Source organism: Rhinolophus hipposideros (genome assembly GCF_964194185.1).
Source record: "Rhinolophus hipposideros genome assembly, chromosome: 9".
Taxonomy (NCBI): domain Eukaryota; kingdom Metazoa; phylum Chordata; class Mammalia; order Chiroptera; family Rhinolophidae; genus Rhinolophus; species Rhinolophus hipposideros.
In genome coordinates this window covers 42,985,505-43,008,559 of record NC_138055.1, presented here as the reverse complement: position 1 = coordinate 43,008,559, position 23,055 = coordinate 42,985,505, and the positions used below count along the sequence as shown (strand labels likewise).

The 23,055-nt window shown below is 34.6% G+C and overlaps 1 protein-coding gene across 1 annotated transcript in view; it reads left to right on the top strand.

Annotated features, from left to right (window-relative positions):
• The window catches only part of CPNE8 (copine 8), a 176,231-nt gene that overhangs the window by 19,041 nt on the left and 134,135 nt on the right, over positions 1-23,055 (top strand). Inside the window, exons 2-4 of the mRNA XM_081058554.1 lie at positions 4,021-4,061; positions 8,254-8,300; positions 20,968-21,071. Coding sequence (XP_080914680.1) covers positions 4,021-4,061; positions 8,254-8,300; positions 20,968-21,071 — 192 coding nt within the window. The remainder of the gene's footprint in view (positions 1-4,020; positions 4,062-8,253; positions 8,301-20,967; positions 21,072-23,055) is intronic.

The window sequence follows — 23,055 nt, the reverse complement described above, 5'->3', positions numbered from 1 at the left end:
TTATTGTTCCTTCTCCCCACAATATACTTATTTTATATACTATCCAGTATTGCTATTTAGTTACTTCTGTGAATTTGTCTTCCTAGGAAAATTCAGGCTTCTTGAAATAAGGGAATATGTCTTTAATATGTATTGTATCTTTGGTTGTGCTTAGTTAGTTCTTAGGCGTAGAGTATTTGCTTGAAAAATACTTGCAGAATTGCACTGAAGTTTAAAGAGAATTTCTATTTTCCAGGTAGAGAAAGATAAACCTGAGATGTCATTTACAGAGGCTAACTGGCTGCATAGGTGTTGGAATGCCAATTGAGAATAAAATTTATTATGGTCAATAAAACTGTAATATTTATGTTTGGCCGCTAAACACAGTTCTGTGCTAATAACTATACAAGAAAGTATCTTAAAATCAGAAGGTGACTTGTTGAGCGTAAAATCAGAGCAGGCAAGATTATCGGATGAGCTGACAACTGTCATCGCGAGGGAGATACTTAATGCATCCATCTTCTCTAAAGACTAACATCTATGAGGATTGAATAGTGAAGGGGTAAGTCAGGGAAGTCTTTCTCCTGGATGGTCCTAGAAAGGTGTTACTAAATTCTTGCTTATCAACTTCTTTTTCAGGTTTCATACAAAATATACTTCTTCCATTAACCCAGTATCTTCAGGCAGGTTAGAGTTTGATTGAGCTTAGCTTTAGTTATGCTATTTCAGTTATGCTCATTTAAATCCATAATCCAAGCATTTTTAATTGAAATTTGAGGATGAGTGGTTACTAGAACAACTCAGGCAATTCACAGATCATAATTTTGAATACATTATTTCTTCCGGTATATTTTTTAAATCATACACTGCATATTTCCATAGTTTATTTTCAGGAATTTGCTATCTTCCTTGGTTTGGCTACATCTAGATTTACAGAATACAAAGACACGTTCAGGACTTTCCACCTAGTGAAGTTTGATATCATGTTATAAAATTATAGACATAAAGTTATAGGCATTCTAGCTCAAGCAGATGACCCCCATGAAGGGAAGGAGTAGCCTTCCCATATAAATATCTAATCACAATCTTGTATACCTGGAGCTACTATAATATTGTGTGTCAACTGTAATTGAAAAGTTAAAAAAAAAAGAGAGAGCTGATGTGATGCATGTGCTTGTGCGTGCATGTGCTATTTTTTAACGCACCTCATGGAAAACAAAAATATTTTCCTCTTAAGTACAGTTATGTTTGGCCTTCTTTCTCTTCATTCCATAGGCAGCATCTCTCTTCATATTGGTCCATGAACTGGAATTTATTTTATTTTATACTCCTGTTTTCAACGAGTAGGTATAATTTTGAGACCTTCTACATTTTCAACATTCACAGGAAACCAAATTGTTTCTTGTGGACTTCTCTAGATTGTGTGGCATTTTGTGAAGAACAGGGAAATCAGATTCAGAAGGAGTTGGCTGCATTGGATTGTGTGCCGGGTTGTGTGCGCTTACTCATTTACTCAGTATCTCTGAGCCTCAGCTTAGTTTCATTTCTTATAAAACGGCCTCGGTAATAACACCTATCTCACTTAATGTGAATGTGCTTTGTTTCTAATAGGATTTGGGAAGGTGAAACTCTTGCATTCCTACCATAAATCCAGACTGGATGATATATTTTGATAATCCCTTGTATTTGGCAGGCTATTCGTCATTTAAGAATATTTGTGTTTTCCAAACTTTAAAATCATAGGTTTGAATAAGTCTTTAGGAATTAAATGTAGTCAGAGATAGTCCATTCTATTACATTCATATGACCAAAGTATAGATGAAATGTATCGTCAGACAATGGGAAAGTTAAACTGTAAATTTCAGGGACTGTTATGAAGAGTTTATGGAGTTTTATTTCTTATTATATAAAGGATCTAAGATTTTTTTTTGTTTCTTTGTTAGTTTTTGACCTTATTATGTGTTATGGATCAAAATGACTGGAAGAAACAATGTGACCAGTAAAATCTGTGATTAAGAATAATTATCTTTATTGTTGATAGAAATCTATTGTATGTTTGTGGGTAAAAATTATAGTTTTTTTTTAGAAAAACAAAGCACTGAAATTACATGATTTTCTTTTAAATATGTGTGTAACATAGTTTTTGAATCCCACCCACACTACAGTATTTTCCACTGATATCTCTTGATTTTTATGAACTCTGAAAGAAGGAGTTGAATTGCATTTTTGGGGGGGGCACTTAATGAGCAAAAACTGACAAAACAGGAAGAGCTGGAGAATTTCTTTTTGTAAAGAAGAGTAAGTGGAGAAGTACTTTTTGTAAACATACATCACATTAATTTCTCAAATGGAAATGTTTTAATTTACTGTTTACCAACGATTGCTGGAGTCACAGTGTCTGCTTAGGGGACAGAAGGATTATTTTAATTTGATTTCTGACTAGGGTCTTTGACTCTGACTTAATTCCAAATATAAACATGTCTGATATTTTCTAGGAATATTTCAAGACATAATCTCATTTTTTTTCTTTTTTTGGTCTCTGCTTGTTCGGTGTACAGTTATTCCATGGAAGCCATAACTTTTGAGAACCTGAAATAAGGAAGGATTTCAGATTGATATAAAAAAAAAGAAGGCCTCTCAAATACCAAGGGCAGAACAGATGAATGCACATGAGTATAGTCCTGGTGGAGGAATAAGACAGCTTAAACATGAGATAGTTATCAGTATTAAATATAGTAATATAATTTAGCTGTTACAAATTATTACCAAATAACGGAGGATGAACATGAAGCAGAACTAACTTGAGGAAACTTCAAACACAGATTTAACTTTTGGAACTTTCATACTAGACAGCCAAGTTTTTCAGACAAGGATACAGCTTCAAATGATCACATTTTAGACAAAAAAGTTTTAGACAAAAATTTTTCTAGTAATTGACAGTCTTATTAATTAGAACATAGTGAACTTTTTATTTTTTTATTTTTTATTATTACTCAGGGTTATTGTTGTGAGCATAAAGGACTGCATTACTATCATTAAAGGTTAACAGGGTACCCCAATACCAGAAGAATCCAGATTTCACACTTTCTGAGTTTCCATTTTTATTCTGTTGTAGATGTGGAAATATCTGTTAAAAAAAAAAAAACACTAAATAGGTGCTAATAAAGGCCTTGTCTGCCTTTTTAATCTTTTCCTTTACTAAGAAGAATCTTCAAGGAAGATCTATATGTTCATCTTAAATTCCCAAACCATAATAACCGCATAACATTCATTAGGCTTAATGTCACTCAAATGTCAATAGATGGTGCTTCACTGTTACCTTCTAATTGTGTGGACTAATGTGATCATGTGCTCTGAATCTCAAACTAGTTTGCAGTAATAAAAACTCACAGTTCAGTTCAGGAAACATTTTGGGCATCTATGTACTCTTTAATGAAGGGATAAAAGGAAACCTAAAGCAGTTAATTCTGTCAGAGATTTTGATCTCAGAATGTAGAGAGTCTTGTTATTGGCTAACTGCAGTGGAAGGCTAAACGAATAAGCCCTCTTGGCCTCTCAAACTCCAGTGATGTCCTTTAAATAAGTACAAGTAGATCTTTAGCAAGTTTTTATTTAGTCATGTATATACTGGGGGTGCCAAAAGAATGTATACAAGTTGACACTTTGGTCAATGGTGCTCAAGCAGTAGTTCTCTGTAATCAGACTTGCCTGGATGCTGATGGTAACCACTTTGAGCGTCTCTTGTAATTGCAGAAGTCAAACGTGAATTGTATTCAACTTTTGTTATCGATATATATTATTACAATTTTAACACAGTTTTCCTTTCTTAAAATGTTTATACATTGTTTTGGCACTATGTGTGTGTGTGTGTGTGTGTGTGTGTGTATGTACATACACATGTATATGTATGTATATATACATATACACATATATATACACTATACACACACTATATTGAATATATACACATTTATGTAAGTATATATTTATATAAATAATTTGGCCTTATATTCATCTAACATTTTCTATTTTATTCAACAGAAATCTTCTTGACAGAGACACCTTTTCTAAATCTGACCCAAGTAAGTGTCTATTAAATTGCTTTTTAAACAGTGTACTTATTTTACTTACTTGATTTTGCAAAAATTGTATGAAACTCATAGTTTGTTTTAAAGCCTATAAAGCAAGAAGGGGAATGATCTCAAGCCTTTGCATACTCATCTCTCTGAGCAGTACTCTGGATAAAGAGGGTGTTGCTTAGCAATTTGAAAATAAGATAGAAATGCAGATGACCCCATATAGCACAGTTCAACTTTGAAATTACAACCTCATGTTATGGCCATATGGTAGAAATTATATTTGAAAGACAATCATAATGGACCATGATTTAGTCACTGAGTAATATTTTCCCTTCTTTTTTTTTTTTTGGTAAGTAAAAGCAGTATATAAAGGCATATACAACCAAATAAAATATATAACATCTTTTTGTGTGAGCTGAATTTTTTCATTTCTAATTACAGATTTTGAATATTAGAGATAACTTGTGAAATTTAAAAAAAAACACTTTGACTTAGAAAACAGGAGAATTAATGTATAAATCATCTAGTGTTTACAAATCTTGTAATATTTAGAAATTGATATCCAGCAGCTCTCCTTCTCTACAAATATGTGAAGAAATATAGTTTAATTATAGAGCAAAGGATTTTGTCAGAAGTTAGAATTCTTGAGGTAGTCATTGGGAAACAGCATTATCATTTGTGGGTATAAAAATTTCTAGGGCTCATTTGACAAATGGGTGAGACTTTTTTTTAATCTCTAATCTTTACCCTAAACTCTTAATCTTCCTTTTGCAACTTCCCTTTGTGGTTGACAAGATTTCTTACCTGTTTACAATGGCTATGCTTTGGAGATATTGTGGGTTTTGTTACAGACCACCACAATAAAGCAAACATTGCAATAAAGAGAATCACACAGATGTTTTTGGTTTCCAAGTGAATACAAAAATTATGTTTACACTATACAATGTTCATTAAGTGTACAATGTCATTATGTCTAAAAAATTCATACTTTAATTAAAGAGTACTTTATTGCTAACAAATGCTATCTGTCATCTGAGCTTTCAGTAAGTAGTAATCTTTTCGCTGGTAGATGGTATTACCACAGTGTTGATGCCTGCTGACTGATCAGGATGGTGGTTGCTAAAGGTTGGGGTGGCTGTGGCAATTTCTTAAAATAAGACAACAAAGTTTGTCACATTGATTGACTCTTCCTTTCCTGAACTGTTTCTCTATAGCATGTGTTTGATAGCTTTTACAGCAGTTTGATAGCATTTACCCACGGTAGAACTTCTTTAAAGATTGGAGTCAATCCTTTCAAACCCTGCTGCTGCTTTATCAACTAAGTTTATGTAATGTTCTAAATCCTTTGTTGTCATTTCACTGGTCTTCACAGTATCTTCACTAGGGTAGATTCCATCTCAAGAAATCACTTTGCTCTTTCCATAGGAAGCAACTCCTCATCCATTAAAGTTTTACCATGAGGTTACAGCAGTTCAGTCACATCTTCAGACTCCACTTGTAATTCTAGTTCTCTTTCTATTTCCACCACATTTACAGTTATTGCCTGAAGTCTTGAACCCCTCAAAGTCATCCATGAGGTTTGGAATTCCGAACTCTTCCAAACTCTTGTTAATGTTGATATTTTGACCTCATCCCATGAGTCACAAATGTTCTTAATGGCATCTAGAATGGTGAATCCTTTCCAGAAGGTTTTCAATTTACTTTGCCCAGATTCATTAGAGGAATTACAATGTATGGCAGCTAAAGCCTTATGAAATGCAGTTCTTAATTAATTTAGTAAGACTCAAAAGTCAAAATTTCTCCTTGATTCATGAGCTGCAGAGTGGTTTTTGTATTAGCAGGCATGAAAACAACATTACTCTTGTGCATCTCCATTAGAGCTGTTGGATGACCAGGTGCATTGTCAATGAGCAGTAATACTGTGAAAGGAATATTTTTTCTGAGCAGTTGGTCTTAACGTGGGCTTAAAATATTCAGTAAGCCATGTTGTAAACAGGTGTGCTGTCATCCAGGCTTTGTACATTTATAGAGCACAGGTAGAGTAGAGTTAGCATAATTTTTGAGGGCCCTAGAATAATTAGAATGGTAAATGAGCAATGAAGTCACCAGCTACATTAGCTCTAACAAGAGAGTCAGCCTGTACTTTTCTTTTACCCCCTTCTTCCGCTTCCCAGCCCCCTCTGTTTCAAGTCGTCATTTCTCAGTCTAGTTGTGTAGGACACAGCTCCTTGGTCCATGCTGGTATTATGAGCCTTGTGCTCCCCCTGGCTGAGGCAATTGGTCTCTGGTCATTGGTCAGCCACTCACAGCAGCTCTCGCCAGTGGCCAGCCACTCACACTGGCCGCTGGCCACCCACGGCAGCACACAGCAGCCTGCGGCAGCTCACACCAACCTCCGGCTGCTCATGGCTTCTGGGCTGCTCACAGCAGCCCAGCTCCAGGGAGAGCTGTTGTTCACAATCTTAGCTGTAGAGGGCACAGCTCACTGGCCCACGTGGGAATCGAACCAGTGACCTTGGCATTAGGAGCACAGCGCTCCAACCACCTGAGCCACCAGGCCGGCCCAACCAGTACTTTTAAGCTTTGGAGCCAGGCATTGACTTCTTTCTAACTATGAAAATCCTAGGTGGCATCTTCTAATATTACCCTGTTTCCCCGAAAATAAAACCTAGCTGGACAATCATCTCTAATGTGTCTTTTGGAGCAAAAATTAATATATGGTCCGGTCTTATTTTATACTGGTCTTATAGTAAAATAAGACCAGGTCTTAAATTAATTTTTGCTCCAAAAGACGCATTAGAACTGATTGTCCGGCTAGGTCTTTCTTTGCGGGAAACACGGTAGGTGTGTTTCATCTGCATTGGAAATCTGTTGTTTAGCCCCCTTCATTATCTTAGCTAGATCTCTGGATAACTTGCTGCAGCTTCTACATCAGCACTTGCTGCTTCACCTTGCACTTTTATGTTACAGAGACAGTTTCTTTCTTTAAACCTCAGGAACCCATCCCTTCTAGCTTCACACTTTCCGTCTACAACTTCTTTACCTCTCTCAGCCTTCAGAGAATTGTAGAGAATTAGAGCCTTGCTCTGGATTAATCTTTGGCTTAAAGGAGCGTTGTAGCTTGTTTGATCTTCTCTCCAGGTCACTAAGACTTTCTCTATATCAGCAATAAGGCTGTTTCTTATCATTCATGCATTTATTGGAATAGTACTTTTAATTTCCTTTATGAACTTTTCCTTTGCATTCACAACTTGTCTAACTGGCACAAGAGACTTAGCTTTCAGCCTGTCTTGGCTTTCAACATGCTTTCCTCACCAAACTTAATCATTTCTAGCTTTTAATTTAAAATGAGAGACAGACAACTCTTCTTTTCACTTGAATACTTAGAGGCCATTATAAGGTTATTCATTGGCCTAATTTCCATAATGCTGTGTCTCAGGGAATAGCCAGGTCTGATGAGAGGGTGAGAGATGCAGGAATGGCCAGTCAATGGAGCAGTCAGAACACGCACATTTGTCAATTAAATTTGCCATCTCATGTTGGCACCCCCAAACAATTATAATATCTATCATCAAAGATCACTGATCACAGATCACTATAGCAAGTGTAATAATAATGAAAATATTAAAAATATTGAGAGAATTACCAAAATGTGACAGAGAGACATGAAGTGACCAAATGCTGTTGGATAAACGGACTTGCTCGACACAGGGTTGCCACGTATCTTCTATTTGTAAAAACCGAAATATCTACAAAGTGTGATAAAATGAGATATGCCTGTATTGAGGATTGGAGTTGCAGAAATTACGTATAGAGATTGTCCTTCCTATGATGGCTTTGAGCACAATAGGTATTTTAAAAAAGCTTCTAGTGATTTACTGAAATATTTCAAACTGTTAAACTGTCAATTTAAAATTTATCTACATCTCTAGCATAATGTGTAAGACATTAGTAAATCATTATTATATTTTTTATGTGCCAGGCTCTATATATTAAGTTCTAAAGATCTGATATTGTTTATTTTTTTATTTACAAAATATTTCAATCCTTTAATAATTTACTAGCAATTTTCTTGCAAGTGTAAGGCTAGGGATTAGGAACTAATTTTGATGTTGGTTTTGCACAGTTGAAAAACAAATTATACACGTTCATATCTGATGTTTATCAATGACATATATATTTTCATCTTTTGTAGTCTGTGTCTTATATGTACAAGGAGTTGGAAATAAAGAATGGAGAGAGGTAAGGATTAATTTTTTGTTTTAAAATCACTGTGCTGGAAGATACCGTGTAAGGTACAATTTGATCAAGATGATACTTTCCTGTTTTTAGTTGTTTTAAGTCTTTAAAACCCAAAGATTGAATTTCTTCTTCATTTTATGAAAGTAACCTTTGTGTTTTATTTTTAATAATTCTGAATGTTTGGCTGATTTATGAACTTCCTGTGGAATATTCTTGCCTTGAAACTTGTGTTTTCCTCAGTCAAAAGTAAATTTAATGTGTTGCAATCCTTATGTAACTGAAGTCTGTGGACTTAGTCTCACTTTTAGAGGTCAGCTGCTGATTTTATAAAATATCACACTAACAGATTTTATGAGTGTGGTGTGTGATATCAGCTATCACCTGCTTTTTGCCAGTTAGTAATTTATTATTTGAAAATAAAGAAGAAACTCAGTTTCCTAATACAAATATACCTTGTTTAGTGAAACAAAAACAAAGAGGCAGAGTTATTAGTTAATTTATTTTATAGAGTATATCTATGTGTAAATGGAAGGATGCATGTTGGAGGGGAATAAGGCATATTAAAATAAAAGGTATTTCCATCTGCTTGTAGTTGCTGGTTACCTCAAGAAGTTAGTGCATTGTTTTAATGAGGTTACAGTTTCTGGCGAGATTTCCCCAGTGAGATTTGTGCTATTTGTTGCCACAGACTGCTATGCAGCCAGCCGTTTTACCAATGTGTCTTGATCGTGAGATAGGTGGTTAAGAATAGATCATTGCAATTTATTCTCAAAACTGAGAGAATAAACCAATTCAAAATTGTCCCTATTGATAATGGGCACATGGGATACTGAGCACCAGTTTCTCTTATCTAATTCTTTCTGCACATTTCCATATGTTTATTCGATACTTATGTCAAACTCTACATAACCAAATATAAATTCACCATGCCTACTTCTTCTTTGCTCCAAATATAGCTAATAACATTACCGACATCAAAGTGCAGTTTTTCAGCCATCCCTGACTCTCTTTCCCACACCTTCCCTATTGAATCAGTTATCCAGTATTATGAATTTTCTTTCACACACACAAAAATCTCAGATGAGCTACCTCTTTTATTCAGACCCATGTTATCTTTTATCTTCCGATGAGTCTATGCCCCTTTCTCTTGTTTCTCTAATTATTCCTTTGATTATTTTCCTGAAAGATATGTTTTCCTTTTGTCATTCACTCTGCAGTTCCCTTTCAAAGGCCTGGGACAATGCTTTGGAACTACTAACTGAGCATAGGTTGGGCTAGACAGCGCTGAGCATTTACCAGGAGGGTTCAGAAAATAACATTGTCTGAGAGACCAATAAAGGAACTGAGCTGAGAATCCACAGGTATAGGAGTAGGCATCTGAACCAATGTAATTCCCCCTTGATGAGGCTTTCCTATGGCCTAAGTGATGAGATATAAATTTCTTACTTAATTTATAAGGTCTTTTGTAATAATAATGACTAACTAATGTTCTGAGCCCTTTATATATATATTGACTAATTTAGTTTGCACAACAACCTTAACAGGTAGATGTTTTTAAATGAGGAAACTGAAGCACAGAAACCTTAAGTGACTTGACCAAAGTGACCCAGTTATTAAAAACAGAGCAGAGATTTCAACCCCGGTCATCTGCCTCCAGAGCCCCTGCTATTAGACTTCCTTTACAGAATCCTTATCTAATCCCAATTTTTACATTCTGGTGTTATTAATGGAAAGAAATTCTAAAAATTGATCTTTGGGGCTTGGTAATTATTTTCTTAAGCTTGACTATGACAAATAAGAGCGGGAGGCCAACTATTTAGGGAAAATGGCATAATTTTAAAATAATAAAAAAAGGAAAACAATATTTAACATGTTTATTTTTTCTCTTGGAAGGACTAGAAAGTATTAGTAAGAGGTCAAAGGTGAAATAAAATAGTCAAAGGTGATATAAAACTTGAGAAAGTAATGAGAAATAGGACCCAGAATCACATAGAGTAGATAGAAGCAGTTGGATGAATCTGAGATACCAGTTAACAGGCAATTTCAACAGACAGAATTTCAAAAGAATTAAAGGTGTTATGAACTAGAGAATGATATAGAAGTATAGAAAGGAAATGCCAGATACAAGAGACAAGAATTTTGTAGCTAAAATCCATTGCATTTAGCAGCTAATTGAACTTGCTGGATAAAGGAAAGGGGTGGCAAAATGAAATACACTATATATGTTATTAAATTCCCCAAAACCATTTGATAAAGACAGTTTCCTTGTTTTCAGAGTTAGTATGCTGTAGTGGTTAAGGGAGTGTACTTGACCTCTCAGTGTCTCTGTTTCCCCCTCTGTAATATGGGGAATGATGGTAATGATTCTAGCTCATGTAGTTGTCGTGAGGATTAAATATGAACCACTGATAACAGTGTCTGGCACACAGTAAACATTATAGGATAAAAGACACACTGGGACTCTAAGAGATCAAAAATCGTATAAGCATAACCAAACTCATAAGTTGCAGATAAGTAAATTCTGTAAAATTGTGTAAAATTCGTTGTATACGTGCAGTAGTTGATGGGAAAATGACATACGGGATTTACTTGGCCTCAAACCTAATATGCAGCTGTGGTGTTTCACAGCTGCTAAAAAGCTAATGTAATCTGAGGATTCATTGATGGATGTACAGTGCTTACATCAAAAAAGATAATGCTATTATGTTGAGCTACATGAAATTGTCATTTTTGTAGGTCAGAAATGGTGGAGTGTTGGATATTTCATGTGATTCAATCGAATATTATTGTATTTTGCTCTGGGAACAAATCTGGAGTGTTACTTTTCAGTTCTACATTTGAGACCATTGAAATCCCAAGTATATATTTAAGGAGGGCTACCATCTTGAAGAAAGGGATGGAACTATACCATGTAAATGAAGGAATATTTAACCTGAAAGATGCAAAGACTCTGAATAATCATAATAGTTGTCCTCAGATTCTTAAAGTATTTTCATTTAGAAATGGAGATATACTTACTTGATGTTGAAACATAAAAAGGGAAACAAAAATTTTGACCCAAAGTATTGAGAGACAAAGAGGCATTATTTCTTCTACTGTGAGGAAGACCTTTGTAACATTTAGAGTATCCCAGTGTAGTATGGGTTTTCTAGAACTGTATCCTGGGACTCTAGTGGTTGTCTTGTATTCAAACCTGTGTTAGACTGATTCATCAGGTAAGAAGTCATACTTGATTAGCTCTAATTTCCTCATAATTCTGCGATTTTATGGTGGTATAGAGTTTAAAAAGAGTTTTCTACTCATTTTATCAGTTCTTTCAAGTATCTTTTCAGTATTGAACATTAATTTACAAGATAATGACAAAAGCCAGTATGATAATTTGAGGAAGGATGAAACTTCCTTCTGCCCTTCTAGATTCTTTCAGTTGGTCTAATAATCAAATATATATGAGACAGAGTAACAAGAGAAAATGACCAAATTTAATTACATACGTATTTATGGGAACCCCACATACATGAGAGAGTTAGAGATCCAGAGTACATAAGCAGGGTCAGAGACAGAAAGGAAAACTGAGGTATATATGGTATTTTGAGCTAAGGATGAGGTAAGGTACCCACGTCAGTGGAGAGGAAGGTCATTGCAAGACAATAAGAAGAATACATGTTCAATAATTAGGAGTTTTCCCTGCAGTACAGATAGGTCATAAAAAGTTATTTCTGGTGATAACTCTTATTATGAGAAAGTCCCCTTATTTAAATTATTTAAAGGAGAGGTAAGAGTTTCTTGTGAGCCCATGGTGTCTCAGTTGCCTTCAGCTCAAAGTAATCCACATGCCCAGGTAGCACATCTTGGGGATGCCTGTTCTGAACCCCTTCAAGAATCATTCTCAGGATATTTGGAATCACACAAATAAAATAATATTATAGATGCTTTATCAATTTTAAATATATCTATCCATTTATTCATTTGGCCTATGTTTATTATCATGTAGCTACAGTGGTGAATAAAATTTTAAAATAGCATTTTTACCTCAAGGAACATGCAATATAGTTGGAGAGTTTTACCAGGAACTTCAGTGTGTCTGTGCAATCAGGTTACTGATTTAGGTATCAGCACTATGTCAATAATACAGTAGTTGTGTTTGAATTTAAATGTATTCTGGAAAAGTACATAGTAACTAGCCACATGATTTTGTGTTCTGAGATGAATTACTTTCAGATAGATAGTAAGGAAGAATAAAATAATAAAAGCTTAAATATGTTGAAACAAATGTTCCAAATAAAGTGATAGAAAAATTAATTTAAATGTCTTCTGTAGTTAAAATCTGAAATTTAAAAATTGTATCTGACACTATTAAAATTACCTGCACATGTTCAATAAATTCTTTATAATGATTGTGAATTACCAAAAGTTTTCAAAGTAATGGATCTTTTAAAACTAAAATTATATTTTAGTGCATAATAATTTCAGAGCTAGAAATGATACTTTAAGTGCCACAAATTATGAAAATATAAAACCTCTTAATGGTGAGTGGAAATAGCAAAATAATATCCCTAAGGATCTGTGCTTGACTTTGAGAGGTTCTGAAAATGTTGCAGTTAACTTCTTTAAGTTTTAGTTATCCATTGGTAATCTATTTTGTGAATTACTTTTTTTTTTTTTTTAAGATTTTATTGGGGAAGGGGAAGAGGACTTTATTGGGGAACAGTGTGTACTTCCAGGACTTTTGCCAGGTCAAGTAGTTGTCTTTTCCATCTTAATTGTGGAGGGCACAGTTCAGCTCCAGGTCCAGTTGCTGTTGTTAGTTGCAGAGGGCACAGCCCACCATCCCTTGTGGGAGTCGAACTGGCAACCTTGTGGTTGAGAGGACGCCCTCCAACCAACTGAGCCATCCGGGAGCTCAGTGGCAGCTTAGCTCAAGGTGCCCTGTAGCCTACTGTCCTTTGCAGGAGTCGAGGAGTCTAACTAGCAACCTTGTGGTTGAGAGCACACTGGCCCATGTGGGAATCGAACCGGCAGCCTTTGGCATTACGAGCATGGAGCTCCAACCACCTGCGCCACCGGGCCAGCCCTGTGAATTACTTTTAAACATTTAAAATTATAGAGCTGGTTCCCGATTCTCTCAGTTAGCATGTGATGAAAGAAAGCAAGCCGGAGTTGTTTCTAACCCACAGTGATTGCAGTATGGAGGCAGATGTACTACCAAATGCTGATTAGCACAGTTTGACATTGTCTCTGCTTCTGCGCCATCCCACTGACACTGAGCTACTTTAACATTTATTCATCTCCATTCTAAATAATATATGCATAATATATAAAACACACACATAAACAGAAAAGATGAGAAAATTCTTCATACTTCAGCTTACATACTACTTTACCTAGTAGTCTTTTCTAATTTTCATAGCTAGCATTTTCTCCTCGCACCTTTGAAATTCCAAAACTTCTGTGTCTTTCTTATGGTCCTCGTCCTCTTTTCCTTGATCATTCAACAAACATCAAGGACTTTTTTGTGAACTTCTTTTCTTATGTCTTAGCTTCACTTTTTAACTCAGTGCTCCTTAAAGGTCAAGCTCCTGCACTAGAGCATTTAGGGTAGGGCTTTATTCTTAGAAGGTGCTCAATTACTACTTGTTGAAAAGATACATTTGAGGATATCCTCAATTACACACACACTTACCATGGTTTCAGAATTTATGAGTTGGAAGAATCCCATTAGATCGTTTGGTACAAAGGTCACATGTTTCATGTGAGAACATTTATGTGATATGCTAATTAGCTCTGAGAGCCCACATCTTATTCTCCCTGCTCTTTACCATAACTTTAATGACATAGTTTTGAAATTTGAATTATAGCATCTCTTAAAAACATGCTATTTACCTCTTACAGCTTAGGGGGGTAGTCATTTTGTTCTCTCCTTTTTGTACTATAGAAATCTTAGAGTGAAACACCTAAAGTTACTGGTACAGGAAAGAGGAAGTGTTTCTAAAGTTACTGGTACAGGAAAGAGGAAGGGGCTGTGTTTAGACAGCCTGTTGCTAAACTCTTGAGGGTCCTGCATGGCTACCAACACTGTCTTCACTATTGGATTCATGTTGCAGAGCAACTGAATATTTTGGTTTGGTTTGGTTTTCTTTTTTAAAAAAATACTTTAATTACGATATACTGCCGAGCATTCACTTTGTAGAGATTGTATTCCTCTAGTAGATACTTGAAGGATTCTCACTATAGGTATTGTGACTTCTCCACTGTGACTGCTTGAGGAGATTGTAACAGAAAACTTTTGAAGTTCTCTTATAAGAACAGTAGTATAGCATGTGGTTGTAAGAACTTCGTAAAACCAAGATATTTTATGGAATGTGTAGTCAGTCTTAAGGCATTACTATTTTAGTGAAAATATGTTGTGTGTTCCTAAGGAAAATATTGTGTACACTTATTTAGATTCCCAATGTCAGCCATACTAGTTTTGGAAAAAAGACTGCAGATTGGCCTTGAGATTTTTCTATTTAGAAAAGGACACAAAATAGTTTTTCAAATATTCCTGGCTATAGATAATTAGAAGCTGTGGCTTACTGTAAGTTGCCCATAGTTTATAAGAATAAGTTAAAGTCTCTTAGCTGTGTCAATGTGCTGAAACTTCCTGGCTTTGTTTCTCTGTCCATTGTAATCTGAATTTTCTCTTTTCTTTGTCACTGGCTGTTCCAAGCTAAAACTGGGTAACACTAATTAATGCTTCCCTTCTCTCTAGCATCGGGCCCATCACCTCTTGGCTGCCTCGCATCCCGCAATAATCCCAAACAATACATTTTGTATTTTATCTACCTTTTGTGGTTCTCAACAGGAATGTTGGTGTGTTACAAGTGACTCCATTAGAGGAGGAGGCAGAAGTCCTAATTTCTGCTAATAATTGCTGAATATTGAATAGGAAAAGTTAGTGATAACTTGAGGCTTTGGATGATTTTGTATTTCTCCAAAATGGATTTGCTTTTGCTTTTGGGGAGACAGCGAAGTTAGAAAGAATTCACCTTAATTCAGTTAAAGATTTGACTAACTCTAAGGTGAACTTCATTCCACCTGAGAAATGTTTTTCTGATTAATTCATTCTTACTCTTTGGTATAGCTTTTGGGGGTCTCAACCCACAGCCTTTGTTACCTTATTTTTAAGCCCCTCCCCCCTTTATTTAAATTCGAACATATTGACAAGTGGAAAGAAATATAGACTGTATGGGCATATACCCTCTTTGTGAGTTTTTATAAATTCCACTGTCTTCTCCAATTTGATGACACTGGAAATCTCTGCTCAGCTTGGCTTCTCCCTTTTAAATTCGGGACCCTACAATGCTCCTCTTTTGGCTTGGTTTTCCTCCAGGTTTTTGTTTCCACAACTTAAAACTTTTATTTGCTCTCTGGTGCCTGCAAAGAGATTATTTTAATATTTTGTTCAACTTTTCTAGTTTTCAGGGGAAGAGTTGGTCTGAAATGACCCAATTTGCCATTGACAGAACTAAAAGATTGTTGCGACCACTTTTGGATGAAAATAATTCTCAGATTTAGCTTTGCAATGTTTCTATTTTCCTTTAAAAATCTCAGCAAAAATTTAAACCGAATAAAACTCGTAAAAATGAGTACTGAGAATTTAAGAATCTCATTGCTGAAACTGTGCCTTAAAGGTCTATCTTATACAATAATATCAGGAAGGGGAGAAAATGTATTTCAAATCTTAAGAAAAGCAGTAATAGAATTTAATAATTCTTAAAAATCTAGGAATTATTAATTTGAATTATTAATTTGAAGAATTTGACCAAAAGTTAATTTTGAGTATTTGAAATATATGATTGCCTACTTTTTAATTAACATCAGTCAACAACATTTAGTGTGCATTTGTATGTAGAATTGCTTTTAAATATTCAAAAACACCAGGAATACATTTTTAAAGTTTATTTTCAATTTAATTTAGATAACCATCTAAATAAAATAATCTTACTTAAAATAATTGGGGAATCTAATTTAAATTAAAATGATTAAAATAATTGGCCCAATTCATTTAAAAATATTGTCTCATATAAATGAACAACAGATATATAATAAAATTAACCCATAACCCCCAGTAAGAACTTCCCAGATAATCTGAGTCCATTTTTTTTTCCTCTTCAGATGGTAAAACATGTTACTAATCACAGAATTAATAGCAAGCAAAGACATGGTAAAAGCAGTTCCTTAAAATATTGTTATTTTTGGAGTATAATTTAATATTAAAATGTTGTAACTAAAGTTTTAAAATACTATTAGCTAATTTTAAAAATTGATGGAGTTTAGTCCTTTCTATATTCACGTGTGACAAAGAGACAGGATCAAGGTGTCCTTTTTTTTTATGGTTAATAATTTAGGTTCATTTCTAAAAATAGAAGATCCTAAAAAGTCAAAGTCTCTTATGTGAAACATTCTGACTTAACGAAGCTATTAGAAGGAAATCAGTTTACTTCTCTTCCTCTCTCCCTCTGTGTGTGTGTACATATATATCTGCATCTATAACTACATCTTATTGATGTATAATAATGTAAGATCTAAATAAAGCCTTCAGATTTCCTGCTTGTCTTCTTATAAATAAATGAATTTCAGACCACTGATTTGTTAAAACAAATGTCTTGGATAATGAGTTACGTGACAGAACTATATCTCTTTCCCGTAGAGAAAAAAGTCCATGGATTCTCTGGTAATTCCAGTATTTAACTTCCAAGAGGAATTATATAAAATGTAAATCTTCAATTTTGGGTTTCTGCTTGGTATCTTTTTATGCATGTTAAATATGTTTAGTTCTAAACTGAGGTTGTTTTTATTTAATTTATCTTAATATGCCATCTGCACTATTCAGTTAATCTATTTTTCTCATCTAATCTCTGGAGACTGTCCTCTGTATATCATCACTTGTAAGATGTAATGCTAATAGAATGACTGAATTAAAGATGTGCGCTAGTCCAGATGACCTTTTTCCTTCATCACTTTGACTTCAGTTGAGGAATAAATATGATATTCGGGGTTGTTCTGGGCTATCACAATATGTTAAGCATTTCTGAAAATTTTCTCAAAATAGAGTTCATCTGCTAGGTGCCATAAATAGATCAATATTTTTTCCAGTACTGCTCCTCTGAAGCAGTTTAACAATTAGTTGATTTAGAAAGCAGGGGTGTTTTCATCTATCATTTTCTGCAAGATTTGTTCCTAAATTGAAAAAGTACATATTTATCCAATTAGCTCAAGCATAAAACAAAGGAAAACTTTTAAAGACTTACTTGTGAATTGTTTTTTATTTTTTGCTTAAAGTCTTACAAGAAAACAAGGTTTTATGTTCTAACAAAATTAAGTTTATATACTTTTTTCAAATGACTGAAAACTTTTACACTTGGTGAGCAAAAGAACATTTTTTCTAACATTTTTTAAAATCATGAGATGATAAAATTTAATACTGTATAATTACGTAAAAGTGCTTGACTGTCCACATATTTGGGTATGTTCATTGTGCTAGAGATTATTGTAATCAGGTTTGTAGGTATTTCTGACAATATAGCATTGTTGATATTCAGAAAAAATATTTTTTAGGATACCAGTTATAATTCTTTCAGATATAGTTGTTTCTGGGTGTATACCATCATAAATATTAGTAATTGTCTTTCCTCAAAATTTTAATCCCCTTTGATCTACATAGCATTATATGCAACTGTACATTTTCCAAGGAATTACAAAAGTTTTATTTAGTAATATAAGGCATTAGCTAAGACAAATTTTATTTGAAGTCAAAAAGATTAATCACTTGGTTGATAGCTAATATATTCCAGCCTCTGGGAAAGTACTGACATATTTCCCATGAGCTGAACTAGTCATCAGTATCTGTGGATTTCTTATTAGTGCCAATTTTCACTTTTCATTATAGAATACATTAACAGGAGCAGTGCTTAAAAGTTTTATGTTTCTGATTTTATAAGTAAAATATACTTATTGCAAGAAATTAGGAAAGCCTAAAATACATAATAAAAAAATAATAAAAGATAATTTCTACATTCTGGTATACCTTCTTCTATTTTTATGTGTATGTATATAAACTTCTATTTTAATCAAAATTGATATTACACTATACATTATCCTTGATATTTTTTTCCTCTGGACAATATATTACAGATCTCCATTAGTTAACCATTTCTTTAATTTTGTACAGGTGTAAATCAAACAGATGTGTATGTCTTATACCTTCATGAAGCTTAATTGTCTAAGGAGGGAAATATAAAACAAGCAAATAAATAAAAGTATAATTCCAATATATAAGTATTATGAAGAAAAAAACAGGTTTTATGAAGGTGAATAATTTTAGGAGTGGGACCAACTTTAGAGTTGGGTGTTATATAAAGCCAGAATACTGACATTTGGGCAGATGCTTAAAGAATGAAAAAAAGTCAGTCATGTAAGAGTGGGATTAAGAGCATTTTAGGAAGAAGAAACAGCAGGTGCAAAGGCCATAATATGGGAGGAGTTTGGTGTGCAAAGTAATCTAAAGGAAGGTCAGCTGGCTGGGGCAAAGAGAAAGAGGGAATACTGGCCCATGATGAAGTTTAAGCAGTAGATAGGAGTAGGTCCCATAGACCCAAGAAAAGAGATTTTATTCCAAGTACTATGGGAAACTATTAAAGACTTTTAGAATGGTGAAATTGCATGACAATACTTACATTTTTCAAAAGATTCATCTGGATGTTATATGAGTATGGAGGATGAATTGGAGAGGTGACAAGGATAAGCAGAGATGTGATTTAGGAGGCTTTTGAGGTGGGTCCATGAGAAACATGAAAAGCTTAAATTAAGCTGATGATAGGAACTATGAAGAGAAGTCAAGAGCTGTGTGATATGTTTTGGAGTTGGAATTAACAATTTGTGAGTTGGTAATGAATAGGAGTTGTTGAATTCAAAAGGAGTTGAGGACGATGACTCCCATTTGTTGCCTAAGGAATCAAGTGGATGGTGGTATCACTTATTGACAAGGGGTGGATGGGTAAGGACCAGAATTGGGGTGGTGGTTGTGTGTAAAATAAGTATTTAAAGTTTATATGATAATTCTAAGGGGCCTGTAAGACAACCAAATGTCTAAGTCAAGAAGATAGTTGTATGCATGAGTCTATTCTCAGGTGAGTCTGGGCTGATGATACACATTTGGAAGTTATCAGCATATAGATGGGATTGAAAGCTAAAGGAGTAGGTAAAATAACAGAAGAGTGAAGATAGACAGATGAAGAGGGCCCAGAACTGCTCTGACAATGAGGGATTGCATGCCTGAGAATCGAAGAAGAGCGGAAAAACAGGGGAGTGTGCTGTCTAAAAGCCAGAGATGACAGCTCCGGAAAGAAAGGAGTGGACAGCTGTGTCAAGTGCTGCTGAGCAGTCTAGTGTGAGGAGGGCCAGAAAGTGACCACTGGCTTTAGCAATATGAAAGTTACTGGTGATATTGTCAAAAGCCATTTCGGGGCTATGTGTCAGAAAGCATATTATAATATGTGTCATAATTCATAGATGGTTAGCTACAATTTTAATGTCTGCATGTTAATCTTCACTTGAGATAGCAGAGATACGAAGCCACCCACATTTGTGGACAAGCCAGTGTTCCCTAAGGAATAGGCTTGTGGGTGTTTTAATGGCTCATAGGCCCTTGGGAATTGCTAGCCTGCATTTCAGTGGGGTTTAACCTGGGGAATTTCGCTCTATCTTTTTCCCTCTGAGTGTGAGTTTTGGTTAAAATCCACAAAAAAGGATTTGGGTGCTGGGGAATATGAATATTGACTGAGTTTCTCTTTAAGAGCATTGGCTTTTGCCAGATTGATGTTCTCTGCCCTGGTTTGGAAACCATTTTACCTCCAGGCAGTAGAAAGCCTGGGAGGGCCCAGGCTCTCTCTGTTTCAGACTTGTATTCCTTGACCTGTGCACTGCTCTTTTGGGGCAGGTGGGCCCTGTCAGCCTGTGGTTATTAGGTACATGCTCTTGTTCTCATTCCTTTAAAATTGGAAATCATGGATAGGCTCATTGTTGAATCATTCCGAGGCCTAATATGTTCTGTGCTGAAATAGAGAGTCCTAGAAAGAATACAGATTTTGTAGCCTAAGTGACTTGGATTGGGACCTTCTGCCTCAATTTTCTCATCTATAAAGTGGAATAAATAATACCTATCTTTCAAGGTTGCGGTAAAGATTTAAAGTAATGTGTGAACAGTGCTTTGAAACATGTAAATACTCAATAAATGGTGGCTGTAATTATTACTATTGTTCAAAATAAATCTTCAGTATTTTGGAAATGTTGAATTAGTTACCTGAGTTATATATAGTTTGTCTATGAAAAGGATTTGGCTTTCAAGTCAGAGAAGAAAGGAGAAAGTGTTACAGCTTGTTATGTTAATTTTCAGAAGCTGCTTTTCTAGTAATTTGAATGAACTCAGCGCTCATTTCCTGATTTCCCTGAGTAAGAGGGAGTGATTAGATCTCTAAAAACTTTTTTGAAGGTCTTTATTTTATCATGTTACTTGGATATTTATTGCTTATGTTTTCAAGGAATTATGTTCATTAATACTAAGTACTATACTGTAATAACTAACCATGTAAGCCTTGCTTTTAACCTTTCTCTCATTCTTTTTCAACAGTTTGGAAGGACTGAAGTAATTGATAATACGTTAAATCCAGATTTTGTAAGAAAATTTATCCTGGACTACTTTTTTGAAGAAAGAGAGAATCTCCGTTTTGACTTGTAAGTACTACTAAAATTGCATTTTGATTTTTTTAATTTCATTTTTTTATACTTCTTAAAGTCCCTTTTATTTTTATTTTTGAAAGGTGTTTGCACATAGTTTTTTATTTTTATTTTTTCAATATTGTTTTGTATTGGTTTCAGGTATACAGCATAATGGTTAGACATTTGTATAACTTACGAAGTGATCCCCACGATAAGTCTAGTATCCACCTGGCAGTATACATAGTTATTGCAGTATTATCGACTATATTCCCTATGCTGTACTTTATATCTCCATAGCTGTTTTGTAACTAACAATTGTGTTTCTTCCTCTCTTCACCTTTTTCACCCCAGTCCCCCGCCCCCTGTCCTATTTGGCAACCATCAGTTTGTTCTCTGTATCTATGAGTCTGTTTCTGTTTTGTTTGTTTATATTGTTCTTTTGATTCCACATATAAAAGTAAGATAATATGGTGTTTGTCTTTCTCAGTCTGACTTATTTCATTGAGCATAATACCCTCTTGGTCCATCCATTAGTCGCAAATGGTAAGATTTCATTCTTTTTATGGCAGAGTAATATTCTATTGTGAATATGTACCACATCTTCTTTATCCAGTCGTCTATTGATGGCCAATTGGGTTGCTTCCGTATCTTGGCTATTGTGAATAGTGCTGCAGTGAACATAAGGATGCATATATCTTTTCAAATTAGTATTTTGGGTTTCTTTGGATAAATTCCAGAAGTGGATTTGCTGGGTCATATAGTAGTTCTATTTTTAATGTTTTGAGGAACCTCCATATTGTTTTCTGTAGTGGCTGCACCAATTTGCAATCCCACCAACAGTGCACGACAGTTCCCTTTTCTACACATCCTCGCCAGTACTTGTTGTTTGTTGATTTATTGGTGATGGTCATTCTGACAGATTTGAGGTGATATCTCATTGTGGTTTTAATTTGTATTTCCCTGACAAATAGTGCATTGAGCATCTTTTAATGTGTCTGTTGACCATCTGTATGTTCTCTTTGGAGAAATGCCTACCTAGGTCTTTAGCCCATTTTTACTGGATTATTTGTGTTTTGTTTTTTTTGTGTTAGGTTTTATGAGTTCTTTATAAATTTTGGATATTAACCCCTTATCAGAAGTACCATTGGCAAATATTTTCTCCCAATCGGGTGTTTGTCTTTTCGTTTTGTTAATGGTTTCCTTTGCTGTCCAGAAATGTTTTAGTTTGATATAGTCCCATTTGCTTATTTTTTCTTTTGTTTCTCTTGCCTGAGGAGATATATCCAAGAAAATATTACTAAGAGCATGTTTGAGAGATTATTGCCTATGCTTTCTTTTAGGAGTTTTGTTTCCATTTTTGTATTTAAGTCTTCAATCAATTTTGAGTTTATTTTTGTATATGATCTAATATAATTTTTTGTATGTATTTGTCCAGTTTTTTCAACACCATTTATTGAATAGACTATCTTTACCCCATTGTATATTCTTGCCTCCTTTTTCATAGATTAATTGACCATATAGACATGGTTATTAATTTCTGGGCTTTCTCTTCTATTCCACTGATCTCTGTGTCTGTTTTTATGCCAGTACCATGCCGTTTTGATTACTATAGCCTTGTTTGATATCAGGTAGCATGACGCCTACAACTTTGTTCTTCTTTCTCAAGCTTTCTTTGGCTATTTGGGGTCTTTGGTGGTTCCATATAAATTTTAGGTAAAATTTGCACTTTCAAAAAATTAATTGCTACAGGCAATTTTCATAATGTAAGGCTGGGTCCTATGGTTGCACTGAATAATACATTATATTGGCAGTAAACCAGATAAATTCTATTTAGAACATGTCCTGAGCATTGTCCCCAGCACTGCTTTGCACTCTATAGGCTTTTGGCTATGTTTATTGAAAAAAATAAGTGAACAATTTAACTATGTAAAAATGCTGGGTAGTATATATGGGCATTCTTTTAAACCTTTCTGTGTCTCAGTCAGTTTCTTACAAGTTC